We start from the raw sequence: 18,093 nt of genomic DNA, 5'->3' as shown, positions 1-18,093 counted from the left end.
GTCTGACACTGAAGTGTTCTAGCATTTCCTGAAGGTAATGTGAAATATATATCAAAACCCTCAAACGCACATGCACATACTCTTTTTCCATTTTCAGGAATTTACTAAGAAACTAGACTAGTGCAGAAAAATATACACAGAAGAAAAGTCATAATGACATTATTTACAACAATGAAAAAAAATTTAAAGATAAATTATTATTATGTGATCTGGGAAGCAAAGGCAAAAGAAAAATTACATTTCCTTACTACTTACAGCCCACTGACAAATCCTTCAAACAGGCAGAGTGACATTCCTTTAGGAACTCAGCTGCCTTATTTGATACTCTGTTAAGGGCTAAAGGCAATCTTAGCTTAACATTATCCTCCCAGGATCCTGTAACTCTACTATAACACATAAAAATTCCTTTGGACACTTCCTTTATCTCTATCCCCCAAGGTATATGTTAGCAATCCTCCCCTAAGCATATGGCCTATCAATATACTTCTGAAGGGTCTCATGACTAGGGTTTTTACTACACAGTAATAAATGATCTTGTCCTAACAGTTTGCCCTTGAGGTCTTAGAAACCCTGCTCCCGAAGTTCCTTAGAGACATAGGCTTTTCCTAACCTCCTCCTAACTTGAAAGTATATAATCAAGCCACTCCTCATAACCCCGGTACAGCTTTTTCTGCCCACAGGTCTTGTCCCTGTGCTTTAATAAAACCACGCTTTTGCAACCAAGAGGTCTCAAGAATACTTTCTTGGCTGTTCGTTCTGAACCCTACCACTTCAAACCGCATCATTATATATCCATGTAATAGAATACTAAGTAGTCGCTAAAAACCAAGTTATCTGAACTGTTATCAAAATAAGATTATGTTATTTTAGTTATCACTGCTATGACTTCCTTCCTGTCTCCAAAGCAAAAGGAAAGATTTTTGTTCAATGACAAAACCATGATCATGGTATAATGCAAAACGTCAAGGAAAGCAGAATATAGAAGCATACAGAAGCCAAATTCTATTTTTTTAAACATTTGTGCATGTGCCACAATATTATCTCTCAGTGGTGAGATTATGTGTGACTTTTATTCATCTTTTATTTTCTAAACCTTCTGTAAAAAAGGTGTATTAAAAAAAGAAAAAACAAAAAACATATATTCATAAATGTTTTTAAATCAATGTTTCTTTGGGATCCCTGGGTGGCGCAGCGGTTTAGTGCCTGCCTTTGGCCCAGGGCGCGATCCTGGAGACCCGGGATCGAATCCCACGTCGGGCTCCCGGTGCATGGAGCCTGCTTCTCCCTCTGCCTGTGTTTCTGCCTCTCTCTCTCTCTCTCTCTCTCTATCATAAATAAATAAAAATTAAAAAAAATATTAATGTTTCTTTAAATCGTCCAAAATTATATACACAAGGAGTTTTCTTTTTTTAGATTTTTTTTTTATTTATTTATTCATGAGAGAGAGAGAGAGAGAGAGAGAGGCAGAGACACAGGCAGAGGGAGAAGCAGGCTCCATGCCGGGAGCCCAATGTGGGACTCAATCCCAGGACCCTGGGATCATGACCTGAGCCAAAGGCAGACGCTCAACCTCTGAGCCACCCAGGCGTCCCCACAAGGAGTTTTCAAACTTGTTTCTAGGGGGCGCCTGGGTGGCTCAGTGGGTTAGGCATCTGACTTCAGTTCAGTATATGATGGAACTGAAGGGTCCTAAGATGGAACCCCAAATCAGGCTCCCCATCAAGGCTCCCCACTCGGTGGAGAGTCAGCTTTTTCCTCTGTCCCTCCCCTGCTCATACTATCTCAAATAAATAAATCTTTAAAAAGACAAAAAAAACCACCTGTTTTCTAATCTAGATTATCTGCTGTTATCTTGGTCAGGAGCATTTCACTGTTACATAAGAATGACAATTCTATATGCAAATTTCCTCTAGTTACTAACCCCAAATAAGCCATTACCACCTAGGGCAGAAGATCTACAGATAATGGCACCTCATTAACATTGCCACCCTCAAGGTGCAGAATAGTATCTATATTAGAATACTACTTTTATGTCTTGAAATTTTTTTAAGATTTTATTTATTTATTCATGAGAGACACACACACACACAGAGAGAGAGAGAGAGAGAGGGGCAGAGACACAGGCAGAGGGAGAAGCAGGCTCCCTGCGGGGAGCCTGACGTGGGACTTGATCCGGGGTGTCCAGGATCAAGCCCTGGACTGAAGGCGGCGCTAAACTGCTGAGCCACCAGGGTTGCCCCATGTCTTGAAATTTTTAAAGAATATGTCAGTAATATGCAGAGGCTTATGTGCTGATATATCTATACTTTTTATTCACTTCAGAATCAAAAAGAAAACATAAGAAATGGCTAGCCTTTTTGGCAGAAGAAGAAATGTGTATCTTTCTACTGTCTGAATTATAAATCTCCTTTCTTGTACTTTTTCTTTTTAACTCTTTGTTCTGTTTTGTTTGCTGCTTACCATGGAGCACTTCTCCAGTACTTCCTCCTGGAACTTCAGGAATCGCTCCTGAACCTCAACTTCATTGAGGAAAAAGGCAAGGAAGTGAGTGAAGGGCTGCTTTCTTCTAAAAGTCAGCAAAAGAACATCAATCCGAGTTCGAGCTGATATTACACCACCTCGATGCTGGCCAGTGATTACTGCAAGCAAAAAAAGGGGAGAGAATGTTTAACACAACCATCCAAAACTTGTAGAGTAAGTGACCTTCAATACTGTCATTTCTGCAGAGTCAAACAGTCCCAAATGTGTACATAATTTCTGAACAAGGTTTTTTACCAAAGGTAAAAAAAAATCGCTAATGAACTCAATTAAGCAGGATGAGGTTTAAAAACAATATCCTAAAAAATATATATATCTATTCCTTGGGGCACCAGGATGATTCAGTCAGTTAAGCGTCCAACGCTTGATTTCAGCTCAGGTCATGATCTCAGGATTGTGAGATTGAGCCCTGTGTGTTGGGCTTGTGTTGGACATGGAGCCTGCTTAAGATTCTCCTTCTACCTCTCCCATGACCCTTCCCCCCACCTCTCTCTAAAGAACAAAATAAAACCAGAATATCCTTAAGACCACTTGATGAAGTAGAAAAATGAGTTTAAAAAGCTACATAGCAAACCTTCATACCTTGCAGGTAGGAATGTAAAATGGTACAGCAGCTACAGAACAGCTACAGCAGTTCCTAAAAAAAGAGAACTACCATATGACCAGCAATTCTACTCCTAAACAGAAATCCAGGGATCCCTGGGTGGCGCAGTGGTTTGGCGCCTGCCTTTGGCCCAGGGCGTGATCCTGGAGAGCCAGGATCAAATCCCACGTCGGGCTCCCGGTGCATGGAGCCCGCTTCTCCCTCTGCCTGTGTCTCTGCCTCTCTCTCTCTCTCTCTCTCTCTCTCTCTGTGTGACTATCATAAATTAAAAAAAAAAAAAAATTAAAAAAAAAAAGAAATCCAAAGAAGTAAAAGCAGGTATTTACAGGGCACCTGGTGGTTCAGTCAGTAGAGCATGTGACTTGATCTTGAGGTCATAAGTTTGAGTCCCATATTATAGGCAGAGTTTACTCGAAAAAAAAAAAAAAGAACAGATTTTTAAAAATAATATGAAATACAAGAAAAAAATCCAGAAAAAAAAAAAAAAAAAAGCCAGGGATGCCTGAGTGGCTCAGTGGTTGAGCATCTGCCTTCAGCTCAGGGAATGATCCCAGGGTCCTGGGATCAAGTCCCACATCGGGCTCCCTGCATGGAGCCTGCTTCTCCCTCTGCCTGTGTCTCTGCCTCTCTCTGTCTTTCATAAATAAATAAAATCTTTAAAAAAAAAAAAAGTCCTATCTTGATACAATGAAATATTATTCAGCACCCCCCAAAACAAGAATACAGTACAGATACATGCAAAAATATAAATGAATCTTGAAAACATTATACTAAGTGTAAGACATCATTTACAAAGTGCCACTGTATGCTTCCATTAACAGGAAGGAGCCAGAACAGGCAAATGCAGAAATGCAGAGGGAAAGAAAGTAGATCAGTGGTAGCCAAGGACTGGAGGTAGGGAGGACTGGGGAGTGACTGCTTAATGGGTATAACATTTCCTTTGGGGAGGATAAAAATGTTCTGAAACTAGATAGTGCTGCCTCTCTGTCTCTGTCTCTCTGTGTCTCTCATGAATAAATGAATAAAATCTTAAAAAAAAAAAAAAAAAGAGGGATCCCTGGGTAGCTCAGCAGTTTGGCGCCTGCCTTTGGCCCAGGGCGTAATCCTGGAGTACTGGAATCAAGTCCCACATCAGACTCCTTGCATGGAGCCTGCTTCTCCCTCTGCCTGTGTCCCTGCCTCTCTCTCTCTCTCTCTCTCTCTCTCTCTCTCTCTCATGAATGAATAAAATCTAAAAAAACAAAAAAACAAAAAAACAAAAAAGAAACTAGATAGTGGTGGTGGTTATTATACAACATTGTAAATGGACTACACACCACTGAATTCGACACTTTAAAATGGCCAGAATGGAAAAAATAAATAAATAAAAATAAAAATAAATAAATAAAAATAAAATTAAAAAATGGCCAAAATGGGAGGTCCCAAGGCTGGCTCAGTTGATAGAACATGTGATTCTTGATCTGGAGGTAAAGTTTGAGCCCCACATGAGGTGTAGATTTCCCTTTAAAAAAATTTGTTGGGGGGATCCCTGGGTGGCTCAGTGGTTTAGCGCCTGCCTTTGGCCCAGGGCATGATCCTGGAGTCCCGGGATCGAGTCCCACGTCGGGCTCCCTGCATGGAGTCTGCTTCTCCCTCTGCCTGTGTCTCTGCCTCTCTCCCTTCTCCCTCTGTGTCTCTCATGAATAAATAAATAAAATCTTTTTAAAAAGACTGTCAAAATGGTAAACTTTATGTTGTATACGTTTTAGCCACACACAAAAAAAGTATGACTATATGACATCAAAATTCAAATAACAATAAAAAAAATTTCAGAGCAAAAAACTGAATTTTCTGTCATGTCAATTTTACCTCAATTTAAAAATTACAGTGGCTGGGAAAAAAAATTACGGTGGCTGTAATTACTAGAAATTCACTACAATGAAGGACCAAAGGAGAGTCTACTACAACATATATAATCCTACTGTATATGTATGAAAACAGAAAATTAAAGTAAAATATTTATCTATAATTATATGGATGGATACCAACTGTCCATGTTTTGGTATAATTTGGCCTTCTCTGATCTGGGCTATGCCTTTCTGTCTAAATGAAAGGTGGGAGCACAAAGCATAGACCACTGTCTGCAGAGAAACAAAATCATTTAGTGATTACATAATCTCTGTGTAAACTGAGATTAAATCTCTAAGTTGTAGAACTGACAGGGCTTGGTTCAAAACAGCAACTAAAGAAAGATGCAAAAGATATGAACAATGAACAAAATTGGCATTTCAATAAACTATTAAAACTGTGAAAGAGAAAAAAAAACCGTGAAAGAGACTTATGAATATGATATAAAATACTGAAGTATTAATTGTAATAGTAGCAAAATGGGCTATGCATTTTAAAGACCACAGTTTGTCCTTCCATGCAACTACAAAGTGAAAGAAGTAATTCCATTTATTTATCCTAATACTCTTCATTAGAGCATTTGAAATTTTTTTTTGCACTTGAAATTTTCTATAAGAACAACCTTTCTATTCCTCAATAAGAATGAAAGCATCATACCCATTTTACTACAAGGAAACAAGATAGAAAATTCTAGGAAAAGAAGCAGGTTATGAATGAATTGACTGTTAGTCTCTGTTAGCCTGAGAACCATTTGCCTAAGTCAAAAACTGACAGGAGTAATAACCAAAAAATGTAATAAAATTAAAGATATATTAAAGATACATTAAAGATAAATTAAAGATATATGGTGTTTTCTAAGAGCATCATTTATATTATCAGATAGAACACTTGGAGAATCCAAAAGACTCAACTGCTAGTGAAGGGAAGTATCCATAACAGGTACTCAAATATTGTGCTAGAGAAATTGATAAAGGAGGGTTCAAAGGCAAACTGGAACAAAATTAAAGGAAAGTAAAAATTATCTCTACTAGAGACCAAATTGTGGTGAGAAACCAGAAGGAAAAGGAACAGAAGGGAAGGAAACTTAAAAGTCATGTTTATGTTTTATTTCTGTCAAAGTCTGGTACAAAATGCTGAATCTACTCTTTTTCATTGAGAAGGTGGTTTCATCTCTGTAACACAGTAAACTGATAAGGACACTCACTTAAAAGGGCTCAGACTGATTTCCAGAAAAGAGTCAAAGTTGTTCAATTCATGACTAAAAAGCAAATACAATGAAGTTAGAAATATTCTACAAACACTAATATCTGAGAAGACCAGAATTCAAGTGGCAAGCATCTAGGGACTCTATCAAGGGATGGATAGGAAAAATAGAGTTAAAGGCATGGACATTAAACTTTTTAAGATTTTATTTATTTATTAGGAGCAGGCACGTGCCTGGGTGGCTCAGTTGGTTGGGCATCTGTCTGCCTTCAGCTCATGTCATGATCCCAGTGTTTTGGGATTGAGCCCTGTGTTAGAGTCCTTGCTCAGTGGAGAGCCTGTTTCTCCCTCTCGCTCCCTCTGGAAGCAGGTTCCCCACCCAGCAGAGAGCCCGACAAAGGGCTTGATTGAACTTTTACTTATTTATTTTTATTATTTACTCATGACACACAGAGAGACACAGAGAGAGAGAGAGAGAGAGAGAGACAGGCAGAGGGAGAAGCAGGCCCCATGCAGGGAGCCCAATGTAGGACTCGATCCCGGGTCTCCAGGATCATGCCCTGGGCCGAAGGTGGTGCTAAACTGCTGAGCCACTCAGGCATCCCCTCAATTGAACTTTTAGAAACCAATTCTCTAACTACAATGACAGTATCATTTTGTTTTATTTTTTTAAAATTTATTTATTTATGATAGTCACACAGAGAGAGAGAGAGAGAGGCAGAGACACAGGCAGAGGGAGAAGCAGGCTCCATGCACCGGGAGCCCGATGTGGGATTCGATCCCGGGTCTCCAGGATCGCGCCCTGAGCCAAAGGCAGGCGCCAAACCGCTCCGCCACCCAGGGATCCCGACAGTATCATTTTGAAAGCATCTTCTGATATCCCGTTACCTGAGACTTCAAAACAGATTAGATGACCAAATCCTTGTTGAGGACAAATTAGAACCTAACAGATCATTTCCTTCTTTAGTATCTCTAACGTGAGAGAGGCAAAAGGAATAAATGACAGCAAATACCACACCAGTGCAACCTTAGTCTCACATCACAACTCAACTTACTCTAACCAATAATTGATTTTTCTATATACTCTACTTCCCTGCAAGACCAATATACCCATTTATCTGCCTTTTTTTCCATTAAATTAGTTCCACTAAATTTTTACTTTTAACAATTAGACAAACTTGGTTTCACACTGAAATATTTGTGCTTTCTAAGTCAAAATGGAATCTTTACAAACCCGCCTACCCTTTCCTGGGTATGTTTTGGAATGACTCCGATAGCTTAAAATGGCTAAGCTCTCCACAGTTATAGCATGTTATAATTTTTACTGCAATAAAAATTATTATAGTTACTATATGGTTAGAAAAAATGAGGAATACATTCAACTGTTAATAGTGATTATGTCTGAGGTTCATTATACTAAGACTTCCCTTAATGTTTCACATATAATTTCTGTAAGCTTTTGGTTTTTTTGAAAGCATGTATTAATTTATAATCAGGAAAAAAGTAGATAAAGAAATGAACTTTACTGCAATTATAAAATTAATATTTGCTGCTTGAACTTTAAAACTTAAGGAAAGACATGGGTTTTTCTATCTTTAATTTTATTTTAATCTGTAATTTTCTTTAACTTTCTTTATATTTCTTTAATCTTTAATCTTCTATCTGTAATATTTATTTTAATCAAAGTCCTTAAAAAATGTCATTAAAGTTCTCATGTTAGGGTCTGCTGATATTACCAAAGGGCTAAGGAAAACTCTACCTTTACTGTCTAATACAGGAACCCACACGCAATGAGTTAAATTAAAAGTTAAATGAATTAGAGGGGTGCCTGGGTGGCTCGGTAAGTTAATCACCTGTCTTTGGCTCAGGTTATGATCCCAGAGTCCTGGGATGGAGCCCTGAATCAGGTTCCCTGCCGGGCAGGGAGGTTGCTTCTCCCTCTGCCCCTCCCACTACTTACTTTCTCTCTCTCTCTCTCTCTCTTTCTCTCTCTCAAATAAATAAAATCTTTTTAAAAAAGAAATTAAATGAATTAGAAGTAAACGGAATTAAAAGTTCAGTTCCCCAGTCATACTAGCCACATTTTAAGTACTCACAATCCCACATGCTAGTGGCTAGTGCACTGGAGAGTGGAGGTATAGAACATTTCCATCATCACAGAAAGTCCTTTTGGACAGCACTGCCCTACAGTCAACTGCCTCTAGCTGCCTAGAGGCAACTGCTATGATGATTATTCTTACATAGCACAAAATGAAACAAGTACTAGTAATTTTTTCCCTAAAACTTAATAAAACCTATGGGTAATTATAAAAAACTTATTATTGGTGGCTGCTGCACTTATTGGACTTTGAAAAAGTCTTATCATTTTAGAATGAGTTTCCAAAAATTTTCTTCCCTACAGTGCCCTTCACTCAAAGCCATTTTACAACACAAGCCTATGCTCTTGGTTCACAATGATACCTAGTACAGACACTTTCTGACTTAATTTATACTGAACTATTTTTCCTCACCTGAGCAGTTACTTGATTCAGGTTGTTATTCTAATCATTACTTCTATAATATCCTTCCCAGTCTACAAAGCAAGGTAAAAACAAGAGAACCCTTCTGGGGAAGTGCTGAACTTTATTGCAAATTTGCTAACCTCAATGGTTTTCTTTAACTTGAAACAATTCACAAACTCCATTTCAAGCTAATAAGGCATAAAAGGATCTTCCTAATACACAAGAAAATCTGGAAGCTTTTTTATAACATCAGTACATGGTAAAGTATAAACTGAAGACCCAGATATTCAATCAAGATAGGGCTGTATAACTACATCTTTCCTCATTTGGGAGATCAATACTGATATATTGTAAAAAGGCCAATTGTTACAGAACCCCATAAAGAATACAGTCGCTATTCAATTCTACCCAGGGTCACTAAAAAAAAAAAAAAATCACTAAATCGGGTCACACTATTCCACACTCACACAAAAGTGACTGCAAATATAACTTATATATACCGAGTCTCACCAATTTCTCCTTCTTGTCCAGGCTTAGGAATGCTAATAGAAGTTTTGGTTTCCACTTCTAGCTTCTTCCTAGTGTCCCCTCTCTTTCCAACTATATGCCTATAATATAAAGAAAAATTAATTAATGGAAGGATATTAAGTCACATGTATCAGAACAGAGAATTCCATCATGTTTAAATCATATGTGACCAGAGATACTCCCTTACAGAAAAGTGCTTCAGTAAAGGCTCAATATTTGTAGAAGAAATTACAAGTCGTATAGCTTTACAGAATGTGCTGCATTGCACTCATTGGCAAAATGATGCCCTACAGTCAATTTAATGAATAAACAAAAATAACCATGCCATGTCCAAAACTTGTTGCCTCTTCAATATTAGATTCAAAATCTGGGTCTGAAATTCATTAAAAAGAAAGCTGGTATCATCTCAAAAGGCACTTTCAGCAACCAGTTTAGGGAAAACACTGGCCTTTAGAGAGCAAACTAACTAAATTGGGAGTTCATCCTAAAAGAATTATCCTTGGGGGCCCCTGGGTGGCTCAGCTGGTTAAAAATCGGCTTTGGGTGCAGCCCCGGTGGTCCAGTGGTTTAGTGCTGCCGTCAGCCGGGGGTGTAATCCTGGAGACCCAGGATCAAGTCCTGCTTCGGGCTTCCTGCATGGAGCCTGCTTCTCCCTCTGCCTATGTCTCTGCCTCTCTCTCCCTCTCTGTGTCTGTCATGAATAAATAAATAAAAATCTTAAAAAAAAAAAAAATCTGCCTTGGGCTCAGGTCATGATCCCAGAGTCCTGGGACCAAGCCCCATACTGGGCTCCTTGATCAGTGGGGAACCTGCTTCTTCCTCTTTCTGCTCCCCCTGCTTGTGTGCGTGCTCTTTCTCTCTGTCAAAAAAACAAATAAAATCATTTTAAAAAATAAATAAGGCTGCATGGAGCCTGCTTCTCCCTCTGCCTCTCTCTGTGTCTCTCATGAATAAAACACAAAATCTTTAAAAAATAAAATAAAATAGGGATCCCTGGGTGGCGCAGCAGTTTGGCGCCTGCCTTTGGCCCAGGACACAATCCTGGAGACCCGGGATCGAATCCCACGTCGGGCTCCTGGTGCATGGAGCCTGCTTCTCCCTCTGCCTGTGTCTCTGCCTCTTTCTCTCTGTCTCTCTCTCTGACTATCATGAATAAAAAAAAATAAAAAATAAAATAAAATAAATAAATAAATAAATAAAATAATTATCCTTGATAAATAAAGTAAGAGTAAGGAACTTAGCAAAGAGAAGGGCCCACCATTTAGGACAGATTATCCAGAATAGCTTCAAAAGCAAAAAGAGTAAACAGGTAACTCTCAGGCTGAATTCACATATACATGTTTTGTTCAGGAGATTTCGTCTAAAAATTGGGAAATTTCACCTTAAAAATATAGATTTCCGGGTTTTTTAGAAAAATTAGATCTGGGGATCCCTGGGTGGCGCAGCGGTTTGGCGCCTGCCTTTGGCCCAGGGCACGATCCTGGAGACCCGGGATCGAATCCCACGTCGGGCTCCCAGTGCATGGAGCCTGCTTCTCCCTCTGCCTATGTCTCTGCCTCTCTCTCTCTCTCTCTCTCTGTGTGACTATCATAAAATAAAAAATTAATAATAATAAATAAAATAAAATAAAATAAAATAAAATAAAATAAAATAAAATAAAAATTAGATCTGTCAACTCACAGCAATAATAGGCTGGAGCTTACTCTCATCCCTAAAACTGGAACAGGGGCTCATCACAATCCCCATCACTCCCTACTCCGTTTCATCTACTCTACTTCAATTTACTCACTTACATTACTTCCTGGGCCACTTAGAATAAATCTGACAATCCAAGGTTATCTTCTGGGGCCCATAGTAATTAGAGGTGTTAGAGTAAATGAGACCACTGGATCCCAGGAGAAAAGTTTCAGTCTTTAAAGCATTAAAGACTCAAAGAGAAGACTATAATGAGAAAAAAACTTCATCATCAACGGCATTTCAGCTTCTACGATTTCAATTACAGTATCCAACAACATGGATGACTAGGTCTAAAACTGTGCATTTGTTTTTACATGGAATAACCAGCCCAGTTACTTCCATTAAGATCCACCGTAGTAAGCTAGTTCAAACAAAAAAACAAGATGTTTAGAAGAAGACTAAAATGCCATAATTTCCCTGTGGTTTTCTGTGTTGGACTAGAGATTCAATGGCACCCACTTTGTCGGCTTTTGTCTTTCCAGGCCTTATCAATAGGGGTACTTTCACCCAGACTACTGTTTGTTAGCATGTGGCCAGAAGAGAACCTATTACAAAAAGCAGCTGGCTTGGGACACCTGGCTGGCTCAGTCGGTAGAAGGTGCAACTCTTGATCTGAGGGTTGTAAACTCGAGCCCCATGTTGGATGTAGAGATTAGTTAAAAATACAATCTTTAAAAATATATACACACACACAAAAATAGCTGGCTCAAGGTGTTAATAGTCTAGCCATTTTAGAAAGGAAATGGTTGAGGTTAAAGAAGTTTTAGACTCAAACAAGTCCTGGGCAAGTCACTAACCACTCTAAGCCTATTTCTTCACTTACAAAAATGTAGTGAATTATTATAACTAAGTATAATAAAGTTCTTATAAAGATTAAACGTGAAAAAAAATAAAAAAAATAAAGATTAAACGTGATCATGTATAAAAGGGCTTCCCAGTGACTGGCACATAGCTCAGTACAGTCCATACTATCCTCATTAAGCTCATAATGACATCTTTCCAATTAACAGCATAGCCAGATTCAGAAGAGGTTTACATGGGGAATCTAAAACATTCATTTCAATAATAAGAGATACACAGTGAAAAGGTGACTCGTTTATTAAATATACAAAGAAATTCCTACCAGATCAAGTGATTCTCAATCTTGGCTACACACTGGGATCACTTGGAGAGATTCAAAAACTAATGATGCCTGAGTCCAGCTCTCAGAGATTCTGATTTAATTGGTCTGGGGTGCACCCAAGTATAGGGAGTTTTAAAAGCTCCCCAGGTGATTCTAATGTGCATCTGATATCGGGAACTAAAATAAAGTATTATTACATCTAGCCAATGGATACATGTTACCACCATTAGGATTTGATTATAAATCAGTTTGGTCAAGTCTTTGATCTAAATGAACCTATGGAAATGATTAATAAGAAAGAAATCTTGGGACACCTGAGTGGCTCAGTGGTTGAATGCCTGCCTTCAGCTCAGGGCATGATCCCAAAGTTCTGGGATCAAGTCCCACATCAAATTCCTTGCATGGAGCCTGCTTCCCCTCCATCTGCCTATGTCTCTGCCTCTCTCTGTCTCTCATGAATAAATAAAATCTTAAAAAAAAAAAAAAAAGATCTTCCTAGTAAATACTGTCTATTAATTACAATTGAGCAGAACCAATACATAATCTAACATGCAAGTCATCTAAAATATAATGAATACTTAGAATATGTAGAATTCAGAAGATCATGAAATTGGAATCAAACATCTAAGGAATTTTTATACACCTTAGTGGTAGCAAATATACACACGAAGGAAATTACATTGTTACATTGATTTCATCAGGAAACTGAACCATGACTTTCTAAAATCCTGTTTTTTGGAAGAAAATGTCACTGGAACCTTAAAGAAGAATGAGCTGTCAGATTTAGCATTTGGTTTCTCATTTGGCCACATTCCAAGAGAAGGATTTCATCCTTAATAGGTGTTTCAGAATATTTTCAAGATTGGTGAAAATAAAATGATTTGCTTCTTGGAGCTTACAGGCATATGATTCCATATTTGTAGATCTCCTTTCACAGAGGAACTTGAACAGACTTAATTCACCTGCTACAACAGAAAAACAATTTACACACTTCCTAGGCGAGCCTATCTCTACAGGTGTCAGCCCAAAAGAAGCCAGTTAGCCACATAAGCTAACCATGATAGTGGTGAGACAGAGTGCAGGCAATCATGAAAGCAAGCAAGCACCAACTGAAGTGATCACAAGGTTTCCAAGCAAATTCATAATGGCAACCTTGAAGAAAGCATACCAGTCTTTGACAAACACTGGAGATTAATTGAATAGACACATTCCTGCCTTCCAGAAGTCTCCTATCTGCAGAGAAGACATCAAATAGTACGCAAATAAATATAAATGCATGGCTGAAAAATTCTACAAAGGAAAGGCAGAGGGTGTTATGAAAATATACGGTAATCAGTGTCGTTGGTAGGGATGATGGTGTCAAAGCAAGGTTCCCTAAGGAAGAATATAACTAGGTAAGAAAGAGAGTTATAAGGCAAAAGGAATAGCATGTGCCAAAGATCTATGATAGGAAGGAGCAAAGGAATATTTCAAGAACTGAAGAAAACTAGCTAGGCATAAGTGCAAAACCAGAAGAGTGAAAGGAGTTGAGACTGAAAAATGCAGGGCTGGCTAAGTCACATTCAGATTCCAGCACTATAGTGGAACAGAATTCCATCTTCAGTGGAAGGAAGTTGACGGATTTAAGCAAAAGTAATAATCACATTTGCCTTATAGAAAGATCAATGTGAAGAACCGACTGGGAGAACAATAATCAATGCGGACAGCCTAGTAAATAGGCTGTTTGAAATAACCCAAAAAAGATGCAGCAGGGTGCTGGTCTTTCAATAAAGAATGCGATCAGTGGTAGACTCAAAAGATAGTTAAGAGGCAAAATCAACATGGCTTGGTGATACATTTGGAATGATGAAACTGATCCATAATCAGTCCTTAGAAATTCTGAGACATAAAACACGAAACTGTTTTGCCATTAGTAGTCAAGCACTGCAATATGTATGGGAAAGAGTCAGCTTCCTGAAGAGTTTCCTGGAAGTGTTTCCCGTGAAGCTGGCGGGGGGGGGGGGGGGCACTCACTTGTAGAGCAAGCTGGGGGCCTTCACCGTACACCGGAAACCTTGCTGTGTCTGCACCACCTCATAGGCATCACAGGGCTCCTCTGCACACTCCACAAAGCCTGCAGAGAAACCATAACACCTCGCTTACAGCTGCTGCTCTGTGGACAGCAGTCTTCTCACCACTGGCCAACCATGCTCAAGGTTTCAAAAAACACATATACACAAAGAATAGCCCAAGACTTTATATTGCAGAATGCTGCTCCAACAGTCCTGACCTGCTCTTAGAAGAAAAACAAAAAACATATGACTAGTTTAAATCTTCCAGTCTTAGAACCTTGGAAAAGTAGTATATACATGCCACCATTTAACTGTTTTCTCCCCAAAAAACAAAGACAATAAAAGTTTTTTTTTCTTTTTATGGAGAATTCACGTAACATAATGTATCCTCTAACAGTGGGCAAGTAAGCAGTTTTTAGTGTTAAAACACAACATTACTTCAGTGAATGAGACAGGAGTAGCAGCGGGAGAACTTACTCCATTCCGCCAGTTAAAAACACAGGAGGGTCAAGTAAAGAAGGTCAAGTCCCCAAGGCTGAAGGGAAACAATGGGGAAAACCAGAGGGAAGACAAATCCCCAAGGCTTACGGCCTGATGGGAAAGCTTATAAACCAAAAGGAAAAGGAAGCAGAGAACCTGAAAAGCTCTACTGAGGCATTAAACTCATGCCCAAGTTAATTGGCTTGAAAATATTCATAATCTATCTCCACTGTTTACTTCTTAAAATTATCCCTATTTATGTTAGTTGTATATTTGGAACTGCCTGTATGAGTACAAAGAAGAAACAAATAACAACAGTTAACATTTTGGGGCACTGGACAAAATACATATTTCACTTATTTCACCAACTTATATATATTATTTCACAACTTTACAGATAAAGGAACTTAATTTTGGGATCCCTGGGTGGCTCAGCGGTCGAGCGTCTTGCCTTCGGCCCAGGGCGTGAGCCTGGAGTCCCGGGATCGAGTCCCACATCGGGCTCTCTGCATGGAGCCTGCTTCTCCCTCTGCCTGTGTCTCTCCCTCTCTTTCTCTCTCTGTCTCTCATGAGTAAATAAATAAAATCTTTAAAAAGAAAAAAAAAAGGAGCTTAATTTTGTCACAGAATATTCATGGTTAACATTAACAGTTTACTAAAATTACTCCTTATTATACTTAAGTCTCTGCCCAAAGATGAAACGTGATTTAGGAAGTGCAAATAAGAATGCTTCATCAAACTTAAAGTCATCGGTCCCCTTAGACTATGTCAACACAAATGGAGCTAGGTAGAAGCCAAATAGCTCAAATTTCAGTGTTCACATAGAAACACTTAAAGCATTGTTTCCACAGTGCAAAGAACATTGTACTAATGTGACCAAAGAACAACTAGGATTACCTTGATAGAAGTCTTCATCTTCTTCTTCATGTTGGTAAGTCTGTTCTTGGATGGGATTTTTTCTGTAAATCCGTCCACCAATTCTTACAAGTTGTGGGCGCAGAACTTCCATGATACTTTCTTTGAACAATATTCTTGTGAAATCCTGAAAAACAAATGATCACCTTACCCTGTTTTAATCAGAAATAAAACCCTATCTCTATTTTATGGATCATTATGTAATCAGACATCAGTTCACAGCACTTCCTAAACAAAAGCAGCACTGTTTCCATTAGATTTCCCTGATCTGCAAGCTATTTTAAGTCAGTTTTTATATTTTCCACGACAGCATTCCATGCCTGGTTCACTCTAGACAGTAATTTTTTTTTGCTTTCTTTTTTTTTAAAAGATTTTATTTATTTATTCATGAGAGACACAGAGAAAGAGAGGCTGAGACACAGGCAGAGGGAGAAGCAGGCTCCATGCGGGGAGCCTGATGCGGAACTCAATCCCGGGTCTCCAGGATCACACCCTGGGCCAAAGGTAGGTGCTCAACCGCTGAGACACCCAGGCGTCCCTGTTTGTGCTTCCAAATATTTTATTTTTAAGTAATCTCCACACCCAAAATTGGGCTCGAATTCACAACCCTGAGCTCGAGTCACTTGCTCCACCAACTGAGCCAGCCGGGTGCCCCTAGACAGTAATCTGTAAACTATTTCAGCATTCTAAGAAATGGTGATTAAAAGATACTCTTCGCTCTCTATACAGCCTGTGAGTTTGAGAGAACAGATGTCTTTATTATTTTAACTTGAAGTAGGATACAACCTTCTATGTTTATCTAACCATTCGCTAAGTGTCTCACTCTTTTTATCCAGCATGATAATTAAGAGGATTAGGAATGTGTAGCACACTTATCCTTCAGGGGGGTAAATAACCCCTAAATACTTTTAGAGGTGCAAGAAATATATACCTCAGAATTAGGTCCTGTTGCCCATCAGAACAGTTAAAACATGACTTAACCAACATGGTTCTTCAAACCAACACACTGCTGAGGGGAGGAATCCATTTCTATAGGCCACTCTTCAAAGATGTACATAGCTCATTGAGAAGCCAAGCTTCTAGTCACCACTTAATGAGCCAAGAATTAAGGGAACAAGGCACCTGGGTGGCTCAGTGGTTGAGCATCCGCCTTCCACTCAGGTCGTGATCCTGGGGTCCCAGGATGGAGGCCCGCATCAGGCTCCTCATGGGCAGCCTGCTTCTCCCTCTGCCCGTGTCTCTTCCTCTCTCTCTGTGGTCTCTCACGAATAAATAAATAAAATCTTTAAAAAAAAAAAATTAAGGAAACAAAGGTTCCTTACTGGCTAGCTGTGATTAAGTTCAACCAATGTGGGATCCCTGGGTGGCGCAGCGGTTTGGCGCCTGCCTTTGGCCCAGGGCGCGATCCTGGAGACCCGGGATCGAATCCCACGTTGGGCTCCCGGTGCATGGAGCCTGCTTCTCTGCCTCTCTCTGTCTCTCTCTCTCTCTCTCTCTCTGTGTGTGACTATCATAAATAAATTAAAAAAAAATTAAGTTCAACCAATGTTTCTAACCACATAGGTTACGGTCTTGGAAGCCCACAAATAAAGAAAAAGCCCCAAAACAATTACTTAATGCACTTGTGCATTTTGGGCACAAAAGGCATTAAAATGTAATGCATTAAAATTTAAACTTTAAACAGTGCATTAAAATTTAAGTTTCAATTTAAACAACTAAAGCCCAGGGCAGCCCTGGTGGCTCAGCGGTTTAGCGCCGCCTTCAGCCCAGGGCCTGATCCTGGAGTCCCGGGATCAAGTCCCACGTCAGGCTCCCTGCATGGAGCCTGCTTCTGCCTGTGTCTCTGTGTCTCTTTCTATCTCCCTCTCTCTTTCTCTGTGTCTATCATGAATAAATAAACAAAATCTTTAAAAAAAAAAGTAAATAAAAAAATAAACAACTAAAGCCCAAAAAACACTTAATGCACTTGTTTAATGCACTTGTGCATTGATCATGTGCACAAGTAAGTGCAACTGATCAATGCACTAAGTACTTAAAGCCCAATCCAACCCTCAGCAAGTGACGTCACTGTGGCTGGTGACGTGCTTACAGAACCAAGGGGGGATTTTGCGTTGTGAGAAGTCACAACATGGAAGATAAACCCTCGGACGACGCCGGGATCCATCAGCAACAGAGCACTGACATTACGCCCGTGGTGGCCTATTCCCCAGGGCCTCACAAAATCAAAAAATAAAAAATAGGCGCTTCACAAAAGGAGACGTTGATGATTAGGTCGGACCCTCAGACCACGGCTCTGGAGTAAGGGACAGCGAACTTCACCTGCCTTTCCGTAGGGCACCGGGCCTACGAGACTGTCTGAAAGACGGGGGCTGACCCACGTAACCCTGCTTCGGGGCAGTCTGGAGAGCGCGGAGAGCAGAGGGCCTTCGATGTCGTGGGGGAAGGTGAAGCCTAGAATCATAAAAACAAGCCAAAAACAGCGAGGAACCCCGGGGCGGCAGGAACCCCGCGGGAAAGCCAGGTAGG

At 39.6% G+C, this 18,093-nt stretch overlaps 1 protein-coding gene across 4 annotated transcripts in view; it reads right to left on the bottom strand.

The window, feature by feature from the left end:
- ASCC1 (activating signal cointegrator 1 complex subunit 1) overlaps nt 1-18,093 on the bottom strand; it is a 100,198-nt gene that overhangs the window by 81,640 nt on the left and 465 nt on the right. For 2 of the 4 annotated variants that reach the window (XM_055324926.1, XM_055324927.1), the window contains exons 2-6: nt 17,891-18,018; nt 15,550-15,694; nt 14,135-14,234; nt 9,244-9,341; nt 2,461-2,639 (exon numbers count right to left, since the gene is read on the bottom strand). In XM_055324926.1, the coding sequence (XP_055180901.1) occupies nt 2,461-2,639; nt 9,244-9,341; nt 14,135-14,234; nt 15,550-15,694; nt 17,891-18,018 (650 nt within the window). Of the gene's footprint in view, nt 1-2,460; nt 2,640-9,243; nt 9,342-14,134; nt 14,235-15,549; nt 15,695-17,886; nt 18,019-18,093 lie in introns of those variants that run through there. The other 2 variants (XM_055324928.1, XM_055324929.1) reach the window with 2 other exon arrangements.

Source organism: Nyctereutes procyonoides, unplaced genomic scaffold, assembly GCF_905146905.1.
Source record: "Nyctereutes procyonoides isolate TBG_1078 unplaced genomic scaffold, NYPRO_anot_genome, whole genome shotgun sequence".
Taxonomy (NCBI): domain Eukaryota; kingdom Metazoa; phylum Chordata; class Mammalia; order Carnivora; family Canidae; genus Nyctereutes; species Nyctereutes procyonoides.
The sequence above is the reverse complement of the archived record's forward strand: the minus strand, read 5'-3'. Positions and strand labels throughout refer to the sequence as shown.